Consider the following 17,827-nt stretch of genomic DNA (forward strand, 5'->3'; position numbering starts at 1 on the left):
CAGTGAACATAGACTATCAATGAAACTTATGATACTTGAACTCAGTGGGAAAGGAGAACAGGGTTACCTGGAAAGGCAGGCTTTTGTAACAGCACTGTGAAGGTTTTCATTAGGATACTGTGACAGCCGGCGAGCAATCCGCAACAGTTGCCGGGTAGAAAGAGATGATGCTAAGGATTGTGCCTATTAAAAGGCAAAGATAGCCTGTTAAGAATCTTGCTTCAACTTGTTAAGGTCCCTTTAGATGGGTACCATAGCAGAATTCATTACTCCTGAGAGACAAATCCAAATTTAAATACATGTTGTTAATGAATCACAAATAAAAAGAAACAGAAACCAATTTACACTTAAGATATCCTTGAAAGTATTTAAATTTTGTTAAGTGCATGTTGTGGAGGGGAAGTTGGATAGGGGAAGGGTGTTCTATCTTTTGAATAATCCTTATGTAAAACTGACTACTCTGTTATAGTTTCTGCTTACAGACAGCTGACTTTTTAACACATTCTGGAAATGCTTCAAGGTTTATGCAAACTAGTGGTTTCTGAAATACAGAAGAAGAGTTGTAGGCAATTTAGGTGCTAACTGGGTATCAAGCAGCTTGTCACTTGAGTCTGTTATTTGCTATTTGGAATCCTTCCCAATACTTACAGAATAATTTCATCTTGTTTTCTTGGCACTTCTTCAAATTCATAGAGTTGTTAACATAGAGCCCAGGATATGGGGAGTGCTCAGTAAATACAGGCTCACTGAACTTTAAATTCTCCCAGTGGAGAGCATAATCTAGTGGTTCTAATAGCCACTAGCTTTAAAGTTATTCAAGCTGGGTTCTTATTTGTTAGCTATGTAACCTTGAAGCGTTACTTAATCTTTCTAAGCCTCAGTTTCCTCCTCTGTTTCCTTATCTTTGAAATGGCTACAGTAATGACCTGATTTTTGAAGTTGTTCTGAGAATTAAAAAGTTATCCTAACTCTAAAATATGTAGCACAGGTCAGAAAAATATGAGCACTCAAGAAGTGGCAGATTATTAAACATTCAGCCTCTTCACAATCAAGCAGAGGAAAGGGATGATACACTAACACAATTTGAGTGAATCAGATGATTACTGGCTTAATTCCCAGCTCAAAGCAACAAAGGAGAGACGCACTTTTGAAGCTACAGGGCCTGGGAGGAGGGGTGGTAGGGGAGGTGCAGCGGGCTAAGTTGAAATGTCATAGAGGGTGACAAAGACAGTAAAGTGGCTGTGAGCACTTTTGGAACTGGAGGAGGAGATTATAAAATTAAGAAAAGGTTCAAAATGGATGAGGAGAAAATACCAAAGACATCTCACACATTTGCTTATCTCAAAGTTTTGCTACAGGTCCTCTCTGAAGGTTCTAAAGGAAAAAAAAAAAGAACAGATTTCCCCTTCCCTACAAATTTCACAGTTTCATAGACTACTGTTAATAGCCTATTTCTGTCTACTGTTAATAGGATATTTCAGCTACCACATGACTTAAACAGCCCCCTGGTGCTGGATTAGGAACATGACTCTTATCTATCCCTTCTTTGTTGTTGTTGTTAAAAAAAAAAAAAACAATTTTAAGTTTCAAAGAACTCAGGCAGGGGCTGGGAAGGTGGTTCAGTGGTAGAGCACTTGCCTTGCATGCATGAGGCCCTGGGTTCGATTCCTCAGCACCACATAAGCAAAAAGAAAAAAGACAGAAGTGGCGCTGTGGCTCAAGTGGTACAACGCTAGCCTTGAGCTGAAGAGCTGAGGGACAGTGCCCAGGCCCAGAGTCCAGGTCCCACGACCGGAATCCCCCCCCCCCCAAAAAAAAGAACTCAGGCAAACGGTTGGTCCATTCTTGTTTGCAATAAATTTGTATTTGTGACATAGAGACAATTTTTAAATATAGGAAACCATAAATTATCTTTCAAAATAGCATATAATTTAATACTAAAATAAGTGGAAAGATTAACATTTGCTACAGTGGCTTAAAATGTTCAACTGAAAAAAATAAAATAAAATGTTCAACTGGACAGAAGAACATTATAAAGCATGGCATGAAAGCAAAGAGATGAAGTCCATAAAGAATGCAGGGGCATGAGCCCAGCTTCAGTACATAGTCCTGTTGGCAGGTTTGTTCTCAACCAACCCAGACCTGAGAATGACGGTTTGAGGAGTTTGGCTTCTTCCTAAGGGCAATAATGCATTGCTGTGTGCAAAGCAGTAATATAGTTTCAAATCAGATTATTATTGGCTTCATTTCTAACTTAAGTCAGTAGAAGTATGTACATTAGGTGAAGTGCAAAGAACTAAAGCAGAAAATAGAAGGCTACTTCATTCATCTGCCTAGAAAAAGATAAAGTCCTATTGTAAGAGTATGGCCATAAGAATAGAGAGAAAAGAGGAAAAAAAATGTCTTACAGAACTTGATGACTGACTAGGTGAGAACAAAGGAGGAACTGAGGGTAAGAACCAGGTTGATGATTGAAAGTACCAAAGGTTAGGGACAACTGGAATTTCCCATCTTTAATATCTAGGACCATCAGAAATTTTCATTTTACTCATGAAGAATGTTTGATAAGTGACTCCAAACAGAAGACTCTTTATAACAAGAGTCTTGATCAGCCCTCAGGTAACCTTCTAGAACACAACGTTGCAAGCATAATCCTGAATTCAAGCTTCATATTTGATCCTAGTGATCAGTGAGAAAATTTCTTATTTGAACATAGGCTCTTTAACGTGATGACACCAAAATGATCTACAGTAATAAAAAAAAATTCAGACCTCAAGATGACCCAATTAAGCATTTAAATTAAGGTTTTAGTTATCTCTGCTCTGATATTATCAATTAAAAATTTGTATAACTTAATTAAAAAGTTCCCAATGTACTTACCATTTATAATAATCACTAGGCAGGTGCTCTGCCACTTGAGCATACCCTTGGCCCTTTCTGCTTTAATTTATTTTCAAGTAAGATTTCAATTTTGTCTGGGGCCAGCCTCAGACCATAATCTTCCTACCTCTACCTTCCTAGAGGCTGGGATTAGAGGTATGGGGCAGCACACCCAACTTGCTTTTTGAAACAGGGTTTCTCTAACTTTTTTTTTTTTGGTCCAGGATGACCTTGGACTATCTTCCCATCTCTGCTTCTTTCACAGCTAGAATTAGAGGCATGTGCCATCACGTTTAGCTATATTATTGAACCTCTAACCGAAATTCTATCTTGCAGAAAAGAGGCTGAAAATGTAAAGCACATTTCCTCAGTTACTATGGCTATGCAATTTAAAACCATACCTCAAAGGAATTTTTATCTTAACATGAATATTAGTATTTTAGCTTAAAAGATCTCATCAGAAATTATCAAAACTAATATTTGTTATAAAAAAATGTAGCACTCTCAGGAGAGAAATCTCTAGGAATGATCTGTTGATACATTAGTAATTCATCAGTGTATTCATTCATTTCTCAAATATCTTCTAGGTAGAGTCCATATACTAACTGGAGAGATAAACTGTAATAACCTATAATAGGTAATATCAGAAGTACAGGTATCATGAAAGCAGTTACTTTTGACTAAGAAGGCTGAGAGGGACATCACAGAACAGGGAATCTGTGAGACAAGTAGAGGAAAAAGTACACATTCCAGGCATTATCCAAAGCAGAAACATCTCAGTACATGTTTAAGTTACAAAGTAGCAAGACTCCAAGTTTGGGCAGAACACCCTTGCTCTTATATCCTCAACTGGAAATCAGCAGAGTCAAATGAACTGGCAGGCCCACTTGGAGGCTATCTTTAGCCTATGGGCAGAGAGAAGAAATCCCTAATAGTTTTCAGAAGTCACTCCCAGGATAATATATATGACTTATATGCTCCTGTATTTAGCAGTATCTGTTGAATACCAGCTGTGTTGTAGGCAAAGGTCTTGATACTTGATACACAGGGAACACAACAAATAAAAAGTCCTACACCATGAACATAAAACCCGTGAGGGCACCAAAACCACAAAAAGTAACTAAAAATGGGCTATTTGACAGGTGCTAGTGGCTCATACCTATAATCCTAGCCACTAAGGAGGCTGAGATCTGAAGATCAAGGTTTGAAGCCAGATCAGGCAGAATAGACTTATCTCCAATTAACAACTAAAAAGTCAGAAGTGGAGCTGTGAACTCAAGTGGTAGAGTGCTGGCCTTGAGCAAAAACATGCCCTAAGCTCTGAGTTCAAGCTCCAGGACTGGCATGTGATTTGTTTACATGTGTATATGTATGCACACATGCATGTGTATACACTCATACATACACACAAACATACACCACACATACAAAACAGACTTATTATGTAAAAGGGTACCAGGGGTGGTGATGTAGTGGGGAGGTAATTCCACACTAAAACTGACTGCCTCAGAAAAGCCTTACCAGAAGGGTGACATCTGAGTAAATATGAGAGGGGCAAAAAGGAACCTGCAGCTATCTCTGGGGAGCATCTAGAACGAGGAAATGCCACTTGGCATTTCCTTGGCCAACTTGGTGTGTTCAAGGAATAGACAACAAAACCACACAACTGAAAAGAACAAGCAAGAGGGAAAGGTGAAGTGAGGTCCCAAGAGTACTTAACAGGAGACCTATGAGAGATCTGATGTTATCTACACACACACACACACACACACACACACACACACACACACACACACACACACACACACACACACACACACACACACACACACACACACACACACACACACACACACACACACACACACACACACACACACAGCCACATCATAATCTTCAGAATCTATGAATGTTACTTTCTACAGCAAGGTTGTCTCTATAGATAAAATTAAGATACAGATTTTGAAATAATGGAATCATCCTAGATTACTGAGTTAGCATTAAATGAAATCCTATACAGGACTGTAAGAGGAAGGCAGAAGGAGACTTGAAACCAATCACAGAGGAAGAAGGTGATGGAAGATAGAGGAAGTTTTGGCATAAAGAGGCCACAAGTCCAGGCATGCTGGATGATAACACTGAAAACATCCGGGGGCCTCCTCTGCAGCCTTCCAGGGAGTTCAGTTTGGCTGATGCTCTGATTTTGGCTCAGTGATAATGACTTTAAACTTCATTGTCCAAACAGAGAAATTTCTGTCTACTTTAACTACCAATTTATGGCAATGTTAAAATAGCCACAAGAAACTAAGTGAAGGCTATATGGTAAATGAACTAGTGGTAAAAAGGGCAGTGAAAAGGAAATAACAACATCCCAGGAGAAAGATTATGCAATCTGTCCTAAGACAAGTATTGACAGTAGATAAGAGAACAAATGTGATCTCAAGATGCTATATGGGAAAAATTTTCTTTCAGATTAAGTGAAGAAAGCAGGAAAACAAAGAATCAAAAATAATGTCAAGCTTTCTAATTTAGGTAATTTGGTTGAGAGGTTGCTAACAAGGTCAGGAAATTAAATCAGAAAACAGAATGGATTTAAAGGGAAAAGTTGCCTTATTTGTACATGGAGAATTTATAGTGATTTCAAATTACTCAGTTGTAAAATGAAGCTGACATTTATTAGGCAGCTACTACTAAGAAAGGGATTCTTTACATACATCTTTATGTTTGATCACTGCAAGCTACTGACAGAGGTAGATGGTAATGTTCCTATTTTGTAATTGACAACAGAGACTCGGAGTTAAAAACAGCCTTTTATCTTTCTACTCTGGCATCTTTGGATGGAAACACAAGGCATAAAGAATAAAGGGAAGTTAGAAGTTAGAAGCTGAAGATAAAGGCACAAGCATTAACTTAGAGATGAGACTTCAAACAGTAAGAATAGATAACTTTTCTTAGTGAAGGAGAGAGAGGGGGCAGAGCAGAACCTCCAGGAGCCCCAAGTATTTCTCGAAGCTAAAAGTGTTCTCTTCGATATGAACCAGGAGGACCTGGGAGAATGTTCAGATCACTGAAATCAGAGTTAAGAGTTAAGCATATGCATAGGATAAAGCATAGCACTAAGGATAAAAAAGTATCAGCTAAAAAATAGCTTTCAAAGCTGCAGCATGTCAATAATAGAAAATCCTGTGGGAAAATCCAGACTTACCGTTGGATCCTGGGTCTCTCTGAGTTTGTGTGTAAAAGATAACAATTTATTCAGTGCTTCCTGAGGTATATTTGGGACCTATTTTATGAGAGAATTGAGGAAAAACAGGAAGAATAAATTGGGAAATCCCATCAGTAAACCAGAAATGAAGACTACATAACAAATGATATTAGAATTAAATGTATATAAAGACTTCTGCTACTGATTACATACTTAATGTATGAATAAAGTTACTAAGCCAGGGCTGGGAATGTGGTTTAGTGATAGAGTGCTTGCCTCACATTCATGAAGCCATGGATTCGATTCCTCAATACCACATATACAGAAAAAGCTGGAAGTGGTGCTGTGGCTCAAGTGGTAGAGTGCTAGCCTTGAGCAAAAGAGGCTCAGGGACAATGCCCAGGCCCAGAGTTCACGCCCCAGGACTGGAAAAAAAAGTTGCTAAGCCAATTTACCAAGACACACTTAAGCCTCCACTTTGCATTAATAAATGAGACAAGCAAATGGAGCTGTAAAGTGCTGCCTTGAGCACAAAAGCTCAGGGACAGTGCCCAGGCCCTGAGTTCAAGCACCAGGACCAGTGCACACACACAAAAATAAATACATAAAATTTAAAAAGTAGGCAAATAAAACCAAGACAGTTTTCCACATATAACTTAATCACCCACAGAAAACTTAAAAACTAATCTCTAACTGAATTTTTTTAATGGCATATAGTGTGGAAAGGTTATAATTTCCTGTTTTGTTGGCTTCAGAGCACTTCTTTAAACTCTTATTTAGGCATTTCCTTATTGAAATCAAATTCCTTTAGTAGAAAATTTATATATGTTTACTAAGTGATATATGCTACTCTAGTACAAAGAATGGATGTTCAAAATGACTATTTTTCTCAAAGACTTTTAAAATACATACTTGAGAGCCACGATCAACCTATCAATGAACTCTGACAAAATTTGTCCAAATAACGCACACTGATTTTAACTCTAGCAAACCTTAATGTGATTAAGTATTAATTAAACTGCATGTAAATCTTTTGCAAGTAACAAATTCTTAAATTTTAAGTTAAAAGACCAGAGAGAAATTATTAAATAAGAGCTGGCATAATATAACCATTTCAAAAGACTATTTACTGCTCAAGATTTATTTGGTCATTTAAATAGTTGTTAGATTATCCTTGTTTTCAGCAGAAGAAACAATAGCTAAAGTATTTACCCTAGACCTAGAAGCTAAGATTTGGGGAATTTTGATGTTTAGAGACCAGCTATACAACACTGAAGCCAATGACCTTGTATATAACCATACAACAAAACCTGAGAACAATCAGACCATCTTCTATTTCAAAAAGAATGAATGTATTTATGTAAAAAATTAATTACTAGTGATCTAGAACAGCTCTGTCCAATAGACCTCTCTATGACAATGGAAAGGTAGCCAAAAAAACCTTATGGGGATAGCTATTGAATGTGACTAAGAAACTGAGTGTTTTTTCTTTATTAATTGAATGTGGCTAGTACTATTACAACAAATAGTGTAGTGGTAGAATTTCAAAAGTGCTAAACACATGTTTGGTTAAAGAAGACACTGAAATTAATAGAAATACACACACACACACACACACACACACGCATACACACACACATCCCAGAAATCCTAGAAGCTATTAGATGACTGGTCAGGTGAATGTAAGATTTATTGAGTCGGGACTGTGAAAATTCACTATTTTCTATAAAAATCTAAGGAGTTAAAATACATTTGGTTACTCTTTGCAGTAGGAACTTAAAAACAGTCATTTCTGACTGAGTATAAAAGGAATTGTAAGACTGCATCTACAAGAGGGTAGAGGAGAGGCGACCTAGAGCTGTGGTGTTCAAAGTCTAAAGACTAGTAGAATGTACATTACCTGGAAACTAATCAGAATGCAAATTGTCATATACCATCTACTGACAAAACATCTATGGAAAAGCTGAGATCTGTTTTAATCTGTTTTTCTGATTTTGAAAAGTATTAAAGTTTTAAAACCATTGACCTATATCCCATATGAAGAAAATACCAAACTCTACACCAGCATGTATTAGGGTACCTTAGTGAAAGAACAGCTATATACACTAGACTAGAGTTGGCCTCATTCTTACCATCTCCTTCACCACTTGGATTTCTTCACTTTTGACAAGTGGCTTCATATAATGGAAAAAGAACATGGTTAAAAATTCTGGTCCCAGCCACTGCTGTGTTGTGCTGCCAATAACAGGGGGTTCTGCCAAAGCGATGATTCTGAAGGAAGGATGGATAGGAAAAATGGATCTAAAAGGAGAAAGAAAGAAAACACAAACTTTTCACAGTAGAAATCAGGTCATGGTAGCTGAAGCTAGGTAATGATAAACATCATTACATTAATAAATGCAAAAATAATTATCCAAAAAATGAGATTTCAAGAAAAAGTCTAGTATTCTAAGATCCTAAGAGTAAGAGAAATAAATAGTTGCTACTAATAATTATTGTACATTATCTATTTATGAAACTCTAGCCCTTATCTAAATTACCATTTTTGATGTGTTACTACGTCTGATGTTGTTACTAGAGTCCCTTAAACTACATGAAATTCCATCTAGTTCATATTTGTTACATAGATCTTTTTTACTTATTCACTTTAAATCTCCTGTTTTCCAAGGAGCCCAGTCTATATCAGCCACAGAAAGACCTCCTAAGTAGCTGGAATTACAGCTGAAAGTTATGACTTTTAAAATGATCTATTTAAAAATCTCTGCTAGGAAATCTGAGGAAGCATGAAGTTACTCTAGGACATACAAGAGAAAAAGATGACCTGACATGGTTAGTGAAGTAACTTGAGTTGTTTTTGGATGAATGACTAAAAATTCCTTGTTGTGATCTAATCATAGGATTGATGTTGCCAGTTTTTATCAATTCTGCTAAAAAACCCAGCAGAAATATGTTTTGGCAAGGAAATATAGCTCTTGCTAAGAGGAAAAAGAGATAAAACTTAAACACTTGCCTAGATTTTCAGAAAACAAAAATACAGCTATGTAATTGGCATCTTATCATTCAATATTACATTAGAACTTCAGTTAGCTGATTAGATAGCTATAATACCAGGAGGTAGAACATGTATGAAAAGAATCACGTGAGTACTTTCAGGAGTTCAGATTTTTTTAAATGGCAGGTCCACTAATTCCTGGTTTTATAATCTGTAACTTTAAAGGTCACATTTTAATTTGTAAGTCAGGGAAAGCAATTTTAGAAATCACAATTTGCAGTATCTCAATGAATCTGTAAGGGCTACCAGATCATTTCCATTTTCTAGGTTTAAATAGAAAATGTAGCCAAGTGCTGGTGACTCATACCTGTAATCCTAGCTAGTAGGAGTCTAAGATCTGAGGTTTGTGGTTCAGTTCCAGCCTGGGCAGCAAAGTACACAAGACTCTTATCTCCAATTAAGCACCAAAAAGTTCAAAGTGCAGCTGTACTCAAGTGGTAGAGCAGATAGCCCTGAGAACAAAAGCTCAGGGACAGTAGTACCCAGGCCATGAGTTCAAGCTCCAGGATTGGCACCCGACAAAAAAAAGTAAATAACAAGAAATGTACTCTTTGCCTTACTCATGTAACTGTAACCCCTCTGTATAGCATCTTTACAATAAAATTTAAAAAATTAAAAGTAAATAAAAAGAAGATATAGTTATATTCCTATAGGACCTGGGGAATGACTTGTCCCAAAAAGTTGTTCTGGAAAAACAGGGAAGGATAATAACATGTATAGTTCCTAAAAATCCAGGACAGAATGGTCCCTTAGGACTGCTAGTGATTGAATAGTCATAGACTAGAAACTGGAGATGGGAAATTCTAAAATCAGAACATTAAAGAGGCAGGTTATTCCATTTTCCACTTCAGCTAAGTAGTTTGTTATATGCAGATGCCTCAGGCGTAGCCACAAATGTTCAACCTTGATCCTTCTGATACCTAGTTGGGATAAAGGTGGGAGACAGAGTCTGGTTTGGGTGCACAAAATTAAAATTGAAGATTAGTTTTTCACTTAAGATGGTTTGATGAGAAAAATCAGAGACTAAACAAAGTCAACAGCTAATTAGCTAGACAAAAGGAGTCCAATTTATATGGCTAAACCAAGAAAGAAGAAAGGAAGCTGGCCCAGCGGCTCACACTTGTAATCCCAGCTACTCAGGAGGCTGAGATCTGAGGATCAAGGTTCAAAGCCAGCCCAGGCAGGAAAGACCGTGAGATTCTTATCTCCAATAAACCACTCAGAAAACCGGAAGTGTGGCTCAAGTGGTAGAGCACTAGCCTTGAGCTGAAGAGCTCAGGGACAGCGCCCAGGCCCAGAGTTCAAGCCCCACAACCGACAAAAAAAAAAAAAGAAAGAAAGAAAGAAGGAAGGAGTCAAAGCAGTGCTATAAAGTCATAACTAGAAGAATAACTAAAATAGGAGCTAGCTAGGTGGTTTGAATTTAAATAAAGTAAAGGGACATATATTGTCAAGGGCTTTTTAGCATGGGGTCTTACAAATCTGAAGGGAGAAGTTTCTTAGACAGTTGATTCAGTGGATAGAGAAAAGTGAAGGCTGACAAAAACAGCTATCAAACTACTGAACAACAGGATGAGGAGGACTTTTGTTCTCGGTTCCCAGGTTCTCCCTGAAGGCTTCCTTATAAACAAATAGGTTATAGGGAAAGTCATTTCCTGATGTTATGTTCTCTAAGTCTGAAAGTTAGCAGAGGATGGGCCCTGTACTTTAGGATGATTAGACAAACGGGTGGAGAATTCCAAGGCTACAGAAGTAATACCTGATTAAAAACTGGGGAAACAAGAATGGTATGGTAGCTCATACCTGTAATCCCAGCACTCAAGAGGCTGAGACAGGGGAATCATAAGTTTTAGACAAGTGTGGGCTACATAAAAAGACCCTGTCTTCAAAACAAAGGAAAGGAAAGAAACATTGTAAAATTTAAATGAAGGGTTAATTTGTTGGAATATACAATGTCAACAACAAAACAACAAATGAAATAAAAGATATGGCTTACCTTCAAATAAATTGGCATTATTTCCTAAACATTCAAGGTTTTAAAAGCAAAACAAAAAAGGATTGCTGATTTTTTTTATTGTGAAAATACCTTACAGAGGGGTTACAATTACATGAGCAAGGTAATGAGTACATTTCTTATCAAGCATTGTTTCATCCTCCTTTGTTTCCTCTTACTGTCCCTTCCCATCTCTCTCCGCCAGAACTCTCCCCCCCCCCCGCTGCCCCCTCCCAAGCACCAAAGTTGTAAAGTTCGTTTTTTGACATAACGTCTTGTACATCTCATTGTTGCAATGGGTCCACCTGTATCCCTATTTAAACAATTTTTTCCTTTCCCCTCCCCAAATTGTACCAACATCAAATACAGTGAAAACAGGGGATATACCGTGGGGGAGGGACATACAAAGCATAAAAGAAATCATCTTATAAATATGTTAGAAACAACAGCAAGAAAGAAAAACCATTTGAGTCCTTATCTTGGGGTTCATTTCACCTAACATCAACTTATCTGACCGTTTCTGCTTGTCTCAGACATATACTAGATATTGCAAATAAGGGAAACCATGGGACCTATGTTTCTTTGGGTCTGGCTTACTTCACTTAATATAATTTTTTCCAAGTCTTTCCATTTCCTAACAAATGGGGCAATGTCATTCTTTCTGATGGAGGCATAAAATTCCATTGTGTGTGTGTGTGTGTATATATATATATATATATATACATACATTTTCTTGATCCATTCATCTACTGAGGGGCATCTGGGTAGATCCTTATGTATCACCGTACATGAGAATCAACTGCAAATGGATCAAAGACTTTGAAGTCAAAGCAGACACCCTGAAAACATTACAGGATGGAATAGGAGAAACCCTTAGGTATCCTTGGCACAGGCCGAAATTTTCTTAATGGAGACCCAGAAACACAACAAATCAAAGAAAGGTTGGACAAATGTGATTGCATGAAATTGCAGAGCTTCTGCACGGCAAAGGACATAGCTAGCAAGATCCATAGAAAGCCCACAGATTAGGAGAAGATCTTCATTAGCCATACAATGGACAAGGGTCTCATGTCTAAAATATACCTGGAACTCAAAAAATTAAATCCCCCAACAACAAATCCTCAAAGAAACAACTGCCCAATAAATAAGTGGGCTAAAGACTTAAAGAGAAACTTCTCTGAAGAAGAAAGAAGGATGGCCAATAGACACATGAAGAAATGCTCAACCTCCGTAGCCATAAAAAAAATGCAAATCAAAACAACATTGAGATACCACCTCACACCATTTAGAATGACTATAACCAAGAACTCTAATAACAACAGATGCTGGAGGGGATGTGGACAGAAGGGAACCCTACTACATTGTTGGTGCGAGTATAAACTTGTTCAACCACTTTGGAAAGCAGTTATGGAGGTTCCTCAAAAGACTCCACATATATGCTGTCTTCAAACATGGCTAAGAGAAAAAGCAAAAGGTTCTCCAGAATCTAATCTATTAAGAATTGTGTTCCAAAGTGCAATTATGGGCCATCATTTGTCCTGCAAGTAAGTTTTCTTTTTCTTATTAAAGGAAGCAGCTCTATTTGATCTTTATTTCCTGTGAGAAATTCAGGCACTGTAAGTATGTGTGGCCTTCACACTATTTCAGGTCTCCACATCAATGCATTCTTGGTATCTCACAACAATCTAAGTTTCTAATATTTCTAAGTGTGTTCTAAGTATTTGACCCACCTGCACAGTACTGAGGAAGAATTATTTAACAATGAAGGTAGCAAGAGTCAACCATCATTGCTTTGAAAGTGGGTTTCATACCAAGAAATTGAAAACACTGATAGCACACAACCAGCAGATGTTAATGATGGGACCTTATGCCATCAGACTTGTTATTAAAAGGCATTGAACTATCCCTAATTAGTAGGTTTAAACAAGGTAATATTGTTAGTCCAGAATTCTACCTATACCTGTATTAACAGAGATATATTTACCTGAATTTTCTAAACTTTATCCCAGATTTACTCATTGAAAAACATGTATTATATTATCTCCTATGCACTATGTACTATGACCTTAGAAACAAAGAGATGAAGCACAGAAGCAAGTCAGAGTCCTGGTGACATCCAAGCCCCAGGTTCTACTCTTCCTCAGGCCTAATTTTATCCTTTTACCATGAAGTACCAAAAATTTCCTATTGAAATATCTTGAAATTTTTTGCTACTTATAACAAAAGAAATCCTGCCAAGAAAAGGTCAGATAAGATGGTGTTAGGCAAAATGAACCCCAAGATAAGGACAGAAGTTTTTTTTTCTTTCTTACTATTTATTGTTTCTAACATATTTATAAGGTAATCACCTTGTTGCTTTGTATGTACCTCCCCCAAGGTATAACCCCTGTTTTCACTGTATTTGATACTATTATAATCTGGTGAGGGGAAGGGAAAAAACAAATTGTTTAAATAGGGATACAGGTGGACCCATTGCAACAATGAGATGTACAAACTGCTATGTTGAAAAATGAACTTTAGAACTTTGGCCAGGGAGTGGGTGGGGGGGGGGTGTAGTCGTGGAGATGGGAGGGTAGGGGAAAAACAAAGGAGGAGGCAACAATGCTTAATAAGAAATGTACTCATTACCTTGCTCATGTAATTGTAACCCCTCTGTATGGTATATCCACAATAAAAAAATTATTAAAAATTTAAAAAAAGAAATCTTGCCAACATACTTATAAAAATTGTTCTGATCTGGAAGCAGAAGCAGATATTTAAATTTACAAAATTTGGTCTAGAAGCAAAGACATTATTAAATCTGCATTACCACCACAGTATTCAGATTTCACAAAAAATCACCCAACTGCTGTAAAGTCCCCTCTCAAGAGACATTACTCCTCAGATCAGTAGAAGTTGTTCTTAGAATTCTGATCTCTTGGTGTGAGACTTATTTGTGCAAGACTATGGAAGCCAGCAGTCAGGCAGTTTTACCTGACACATCAGCCTTGGCCACCACTCCCATTCCTCTAAAACCCTTCCTCTTAAAAAAAAAAAAAAGCAATATTTTTCTTTGTCATCCTACCTTTAATCTTTTTTCCTGTCTTAAAATCAACTACAAATAAAACATTAATAAAATTAAAATGAAAGTCCAGTGGGTTTTAATACTATAAAGGCAAGTCTCTGCTGAACTTCAGTTTGTCATTAAGTACAGAAATGAAGAGATACGTTGGGTCATCAGTTTCTAGTAGTAGTTTGTAATGTGAATGCCAAGAATGACATTTGATATGGATAGAGTATAAATCAACTCAAGCTAGATAAGAGGTCATATTCACAAGAACAACTCATGAAATGAATTAATTTTCTTGCCCAGTACAAGTTTCTGCTTTTTATAGTGTTATGTGTCCTTTTTGTCAAACTGTTAAGCAATAAATTCAGTAACAAGCTGTTACCCAATAAACACAACACTGAAAGAAGTAATGCCAACTGACTTAGAAGAATCTAGTTCATTGTGATGATAAAAAAAAACATATTCATTCTCCGAAAAACAAAAATGAGTTTCCAAAATAAACCAAAGTTAACCAAAAAGAGGTAAAGAAATTTACAAGTAACCTATACCTAACAGTGAAGCAGATTGTGTAAAAAAGATTACACTCAAAAACAACAACAACAAAAACTAAAACCTGTTTACAATCATTTGAAAACTTTCCTTCTTGGTTACAAATAAGGAACTTATAAGAAATAGAATCCAGTTTTCAAGTAGAAAAACACTTTAGACAAGACAGGAGAATAATTGTTAGAACAGCTTATCTCAGAAAAGTTAATAAAGGCCCCCAAAATTGACAAAACATAAGAGAAGCTGAGGTATAGGAATGTAGCTCAGTAGAGCATTACCTGGTTGTATCAGGCCTTAAGTTTTATTAATACCATAAGGGTGAATGTTCAGAAGACAGGGAGGAAAAGGAAGGAGTGGGGAGAAGAGAGAGAGAGCGAGAGGGGGGGAGAGATTAAGAAAATTAATTGGGTGCTGGTGGCTCATGCCTATAATCCTAGCTACTTAGGAGGCCGAGCTCTGAGGATTATGGTTCTATGCCAGTTTGGTCAGAAAAGTCTAAGAGGCTCTTATCTCCAATTAACCAGCAAAACACTGGAAGTGGAAGTATGGCTCAAATGGTAGAGTGTAAGAACATGAGACCCTGAGTTTATGAAAAGGAATGAAAATTAGAAATTTAGCCCACGAGGTACAGCATATCTACATAATGAAAGATTTATGAAGAGAAAGTACAGGAAACCAGGGATATTGAAACAGAGAAGTCTAAGATGATATTACATAGCTTCATGCAAGTATAAAGAACAACAAGGGCAGATTAGGTGAGAATACAACATGGGAAAATGATGATTGTAAACATGAGACATGCTTGAATATGCTGAAAAGAGTTCCACAGAAGAAAGATTCAGGGTGAAAAAGTGATATATACATAGAAAATAGGTCCTCTTCTGTGCTGCCAGACTTTTTTCTAACATCCACATTGGTATTGTGATTATTTATTTATGGCTTTCATATGTAATTACTAACTTTAGAAAAAAAAACAGGATGCATGACTAAAGGGAAAATGATTACAGTAAACTAAGTGGCTCAGCCAGATATTGTCTTTATGATATCACAATAAAATGCATTATGCTTTTGCTCAATAAAAACTGAGCAAAGTTCTAAACAAAATAAAGTAACTCTTCAAGAAGAATGGAGACAAGTACACATGTGTAGTGAGAAGAAAGGAGCTATAAGGATTGATCCTTAATTTTCTATGTGGAAAATCAATATATAAATTTTTCCCCTGTGCCAGTACTTGGGAGTTTGAACTCAAGGCCTCAGGATCTTGATCAGCTTATTTGCTCACAGATGGTGCTCTACCATTTGAGCCAAGCCTCTAGTTCTGGCTTTTTTCTGGTTAGCTACAGATAATACTATCAGGTATTTGTTTGCTTCAGCTGGCTCTAAACTGAGCTTTTCAAATCTCAGCCTCCTGAAGAGCTAGGATTACAGACATGACACACTGGTACAGAGATATAATTTCTATCACTAAAAAATTATTCAAGAAATCTCAATGAAAACATATTGCTTAGTAGGTAACAAAAAAGTCGCTAAAAGTTTAGCAACTAGTTTGTAGAGAAGTAGAAAATGATAGATGATTATAGATGAAAAGGGCCTGATTTCTTTTCATAAATGGTTTGAAAAAGTCATTTAGTTCGAGTTTTCATGTATAGTCAACATTGGGAAATAAAAGTCTGAAGGAAAGCAAGCCTTGCTGTGATATCTCCATTTTCTCAGAGTGACCTCTAGAGGTGGAGGCAAACCGGGTTGCATACATAGTGGACAAAAAGTCATAAGCTGAGTTTGTAAGTATGGGAGAGATAGCATATGAGAGTGATAAAAGTGGGAAACTTCAGAAAGTATTACTGACCAATGTAAGCCAAACCCTGAGCATGACTCCCAGGGTCACTCTGTTCCTAAAAGTGTTTTTCATTTGCAAAACTGTTTGAGACCATTAGGAAAACCTTAGGTCCTTTTCATAGAAAAAGGGTTGTCATGTCTGGGACATCTGGCGTGAGTACAATGCTCGTGGTGTCCTAAGGAAAACTTCCAGGCAAGCTTGCTGTGAGGTATTGACCAATTGCTTTGATTTATCTGTCTGAAAAATACAAACTTTCTCCTAAGTAAGTGAGTCACATGTAAATAATGTATGAAAGATGAATGTTCTGAACTGAAGGTATGAAATGCATACAACTTGCATACGTAAACATTCAAATTTTTTAGATAGAGGAATTTCATAATATACTCTTCAGAAGAATAAGAAATTGTGTAATTGAGTGAAATTCTTAATAACACAGAAGAAATTTAACATTTCCCTCCCAAAATAATTTTAACAGGTTTGTTTCACTTTCATATATGCAAATAATAGTTGGATCATACTCATCCTCAATCTGTCTGCTCACCCTATCCCTACCACTGACACTTACTCCACTCCCTTATAGTCAGAGCCTATTTTACTTTCCTGTCAATATGGCAGCAAGCCCTATGGGAAGGAGAGAAGCTTCAATTAAAGTCAATTGAAGTTACTAGGAGTTCTCCAATATGCCAATCTCTAATCTTGTTAAAAACATTCATAGAGGACTGGGAAGGTGGCTCAGTGGTAGAGGGCTTGCCTTGCATGCATAAGGTCCTGAGTTCGATTCCTCAGCACCACATAAGCAGAAAAAAAGGCGGAAGGGGCACTGTGGCTCAAGTGGTAGAGCGCTAGCCTTGAGCTGAAGAGCTGAGGGACAGCGCCCAGGCCCAGCGTTCAGGCCCATGACCGCCCCCTCCCAAAAAAAATATTCATAGAATTCAGGTGCTGATTCTAGCTCTGTAGGATGCTGAGATTGCAAGGATCTTGAATTAGGACTAGCCTAGGCAAAAAGTTTGAAAGACTCTCCTCTCAACCAACAGGTGGGTGTGATGGGATATACCTGTCATTCTTGCAATGGCGGAGGCAGAGATGGAGAAGACCGAAGTTCTAGGGCAGAAAAGCTCATGATCCTTCATCTCAATGAAGGGTCTAGGCATGGTGTTGTGCACCTACTATCCCAATAGTTGGATTACTGTCCATATGTTAGACCCTATCTCAAAAATAACCAGTGCGAAAAAAGGAAGTATGGCTCAGCAGTGGAGTGCCTGCCT

The 17,827-nt window shown here is 37.3% G+C and overlaps 1 protein-coding gene across 2 annotated transcripts in view; it reads right to left on the bottom strand.

The window, feature by feature from the left end:
• Positions 1 to 17,827, bottom strand: part of Vwa8 (von Willebrand factor A domain containing 8) — a 281,922-nt gene that overhangs the window by 184,450 nt on the left and 79,645 nt on the right. For both annotated transcript variants that reach the window (XM_070026692.1, XM_070026693.1), the window contains exons 15-17: positions 8,218 to 8,386; positions 6,086 to 6,163; positions 68 to 183 (exon numbers count right to left, since the gene is read on the bottom strand). In XM_070026692.1, coding sequence (XP_069882793.1) covers positions 68 to 183; positions 6,086 to 6,163; positions 8,218 to 8,386 — 363 coding nt within the window. The remainder of the gene's footprint in view (positions 1 to 67; positions 184 to 6,085; positions 6,164 to 8,217; positions 8,387 to 17,827) is intronic.

This window comes from Dipodomys merriami, unplaced genomic scaffold, assembly GCF_024711535.1.
Source record: "Dipodomys merriami isolate MVZ:Mamm:240054 unplaced genomic scaffold, mDipMer1.0.p SCAF_188, whole genome shotgun sequence".
NCBI classification, from domain to species: Eukaryota; Metazoa; Chordata; class Mammalia; order Rodentia; family Heteromyidae; genus Dipodomys; species Dipodomys merriami.